General features: G+C 35.3%; 1 protein-coding gene across 1 annotated transcript; it reads left to right on the forward strand.

The window, feature by feature from the left end:
- Positions 1 to 3,508: 3,508 nt before the first annotated feature.
- Positions 3,509 to 3,812, forward strand: GGS23DRAFT_601786 (uncharacterized protein; the record flags this gene model as incomplete). The annotated part of the gene is made up of 2 exons (XM_051519238.1): positions 3,509 to 3,530; positions 3,604 to 3,812. The coding sequence occupies 2 exons, from the start codon at positions 3,509 to 3,511 to the stop codon at positions 3,810 to 3,812; spliced, it is 231 nt and encodes a 76-aa protein (XP_051366940.1).
- Between the last annotated feature and the right edge of the window lie 344 nt (positions 3,813 to 4,156).

Below are 4,156 nucleotides of genomic sequence, written 5' to 3' on the forward strand. Positions count from 1 at the left end.
GAAAAGGAAGAAAGGAAATAGATCGGAACCGTAGAATAGCGAGAAATAAAAGAGGAGGTCGGACGAGAATAAGAGAGTCGAATACGTTACCTAGGTCGTAAGTACCATCCTTAAGAGAATCTCGATAGTATCTACCTTAGCCTACGTTTAATTACGAATCTACGAACGTACGTATTTATTACTTTATTAAGAATATATAATAGAAAGTTATAAGCTAGCGGATTTCTTATTATAGCTTTATACGTATACGGGAAAACGCGTTTTCCTAAAACGTTAACCGTAAAGGTATATCTAATTATATCGTTAATACGTTTTCTTTCCTCCTTTTCTTTTTCCTCTTTAAGTATTTTATTTCGAAAACCTCCTCCTTATAATTATTATATTCTTATTAATCTCTAGCTTACCTTTCTTATTATTAATTTAAATTCTTATTTTTACCTTTAATTTATTGTCTTTTTTTCTTCTTTTTAATTCTTTTTTTTATTTTTTACGATATCTTTCCTCCACTTCGCCGGTATCCCTCCTTCCTTCTCCCTTTCCTCCGTTTATAGAGACGTACGTCGCACTAATCTAGCCGACTTAATAGAACTTTTACGAGAGATTTACGGTAGTAAAGATAACTAGAGTAATAGAGAGAAGTACTAGCTTAGTACTCTAGATAACTACGATTCGGATAAGGGCCCGATCGAGCTAGGATCCGATATAGCCTAAGCCTTCCGGCTAACCGTTAATCGGCCCCGAACTATAAACTAATAATAATAAGAATAAATAAAGGTAATCCTAATTAATTCTTTCGTATACCTCGCTCGTTACGATTACCTTACTAACGAAGATATCCGCGCTCTTTATATTATAATAAGTTACGACCTCGAAGGTAAAAGGCGGCCTTCGAAGTAGACCCGTATTAAACGATAAACTATCGATCGGTAGGATCGTTTAACTTCCTAATCCGTTAATACCTCCTCGATAACCCTACCTTTACTTTAGTTTTTACGATTTATACGGATTTAATAAACCCCGAACGAATTATTACCGACCTCGAAAGGTTCTCCTAAGCTTATTTCGCCGTAATATTATACCTTCCTAAGCCCCGGAGATTATTTAGCTTTAATATAGTTAGGAACGACGCCTCCGATTAAGCGGCGTATACGTTCGGTTAATTACGGCGAGCATAGGAAAACGATAATCTCGAGCCTAGCATAATCCCTTAATTTATTTATTACGTCGCGCTAGTAAACTAATAAGATAGTTATAGTTACGGTTTTTAAAACAGTACTTTATCGTATTTTATTTTTAAATAACCGATCGAGGTCGCTTACTAAGCCTAAGAAAATAAAGGGCTTAATTTCCTTAATATTATAAGAAAGTACGCCGAGATAGTAAAGTAATTTTATAGCGTTCGGGTTTTAAAGGAAGGGGTTAGTATCGTTAAGCGTTTCCGGTAAGCCGTAAATTATTAAAAGCGAATCGACCTTATTAACGTTATAGCGTTCGTTTAAAATATATTAATCGGCGAGCCCCTTAGCCGTAAATCCTTCGTCCGGTTTATCGCGTAAGCTAAGGTCCGCCGTTCTTCCGTAACCTTAGTACCTAATCCCTCTTACTTCCTCGTATCGGCGGATATAAACCTCCGTTACGATAACCTCGTTAAGGTTACGACGCGTTTCCTCCCTTCCTCCGGCCTAATAAAAATTAGAGCTTTCTAATCCGGAAAGACTTCTATACTATATAGGTAAAGGAAAGATACCTAATTAACCCTTAGGACGCGTCCGTTTCCTTACTATTCCTTTAATTAAGAAGGGTAGGCCGAGATTAAGAAGAAGGTAGCCGAGGTAAAGAAGGAATACGCCGATCGGGTTAGATCGGTAAGGGTAAACTAAGCTAAGTTAATCGTAAAGTAATAAAAAGGCCTCCTTATTATATTAAACGATAAACTAAAGCCCCGCCTTTAGTAATTAAATAATAATTAGTAGAATAGAGTTTTGCAGTAGTTTTTAAAGAGAGATATTAATCAGGATATATTATATTATTCTTTTTAATTTAATTATTCCTTACGCTATAATTAAACTAAGAAGGCTATAATAATACGGTAAGATATATCCTTTCGATATATTACGTAATATATTACGATAGGCCTTATACTTATATAAAGTAACCATAGCTTCCGTAAGTATAAGTTATGCTATAATTATTATTTAGTTTATTATCTAATTAGATTATTATTTTTATTATTTTTACCTGGATTAAAGATTCGTTTTTATTATTAGATTTGCTATTTTCCGATTAATATATTTATTTTAATTATAGGCGCTTAAGTCGCTTCGTCGTACCGCTATAGCCGAATAAGTAACTTTTACATTTTACCCTTTTTCTCCCCTTACTTCTTATACCTTCGGGCTAGCGACTACTATATCTCTACGACTAAGGGGTATAGCTAAGATACGATAATTATATTAGATTCCTTATCTCTCGATTAGTATAGCGGTCCTAGTTTCATCCATCTTAGACCATCGTACGAGCTATAGTCTTCGATAGAGTATACTTTTGAGTAAACCTATCCGGGCCTCTAGCATCGCGTACGCTCTGCTCCTCCTTAATAATAAATTAAATTAAAGTAAATTAAAGATTTCATTATAATGTTCTTATATTTTTATAAGTATATCTTTATATAATTTTTTATTAATATCTATTTATATATATCTATTAATATATATTATGAATTTAGAATATAATATTTTAAGAATTAAAACCTATAATGTAAGAAATAAAATATAGAATTTAAATATAAAGAATTTAAAGATTTATAGCTTGAGAAATTAGTATATTTAATAGTTAAAAATTCTAACAATGAAAAGATTAATTTAAAATTAATATTATTTTATAAATATAATAATATAAAGCTATTAAGTTATTATTATTATATAAAACTTATTAATGATATAATAATATAATTAAAATAAATTTAAATAATAATGTTTAATACTATAATAAATCTTTTCTTAAGTAATTTAATATTTAAATTTATAAAATTTCATGAAAAAAAACTTAAAAAAACTTAAACTTAACTTAAACTTCACTTAAGTTTCAGGATCACAAACTTAACTTATAAACTTGAACTTTTTTTTTCAACCCTGCCCACAGCCTGTTACAAGTTGCTAGGCCTCAAGCCCCTGGATGTTGCTACTGGAAGCTTGCCAAGAGCCTGGCTGCAGAGCGTCAAGAGCTGGTGCCTGGCTACAGGCAGCTTTCCCAATAAGGCCGGTACGTGGCTACCAGGCCCATATTTCTTCATCCCGCTATTGTCAGCAACATGCGGCTACTGACATGGGCCTTCGTCCTGTAGTCGGCGTATTATTATTCCGTCCCGTGGTCCTATTTGAGGCAGCCTCTTGTTGGGTCGTGACACTTCCCTCCACCAACAAAACAGCACCTTAGTTCATCACACAACATTGACGACACTCGAAGAGCCGCTACGTTCCATACGACAAGTCTAATATATCCTCCAAAAATGCCAGCTACAGATGCTCTCCGTGAGTTGAAGATTCATTCCCCATAACTCCCCTTCCCCCCCAAAAAACCACCCAGCTAATCTTTAAGCTTTAGAGCCCCCTCTAAGCGAAACCGAACGTGAGATCTGCAAGTCATACGGCGGCTGGACTAATTTCATGCATTCTTCCGGTCTCAAGCCGTGGAATGACGAGGACCAGGCTGAAGGCAAGACTATCATAGCAGCCTTTGCGAGTGATAAGGATGAAGATAACACTGCTAATAAAACAAACAAGGCCAATAATAGTGCTAGTAGTGGCTCATAGCTCAATTTCTGCACTCTATAGAGGGCACGGAAGAAAGAGCCTTTTGTTCCTTAAGGCATAGGTGTTTTTACCAGCTACGGCTATATGATTGAAGTTTCGGAGGCATTTGTGCCGTAGTTAGAAGGAATAAGACCACACACTTGCTATGGTACGAATGGAAAGACTTAGAAGAGGATTTCCCACTGTGTCAGCCTTGCACTATGTTGCTTTCCTCTTATGATAAGAGATCTGCTGGCCACCTTCCGTCTGTTACCTCCTAAGCATTCGAGTTTCGAGTGTATCCTATAACTGCAGTGACAATATGGCGCGGTAGGTAACTATGGGAAGCAGGGTCCGATGTTTAT

Source organism: Durotheca rogersii (genome assembly GCF_024521655.1).
Source record: "Durotheca rogersii strain YMJ 92031201 chromosome Unknown GGS23scaffold_87, whole genome shotgun sequence".
Classification (NCBI taxonomy): domain Eukaryota; kingdom Fungi; phylum Ascomycota; class Sordariomycetes; order Xylariales; family Xylariaceae; genus Durotheca; species Durotheca rogersii.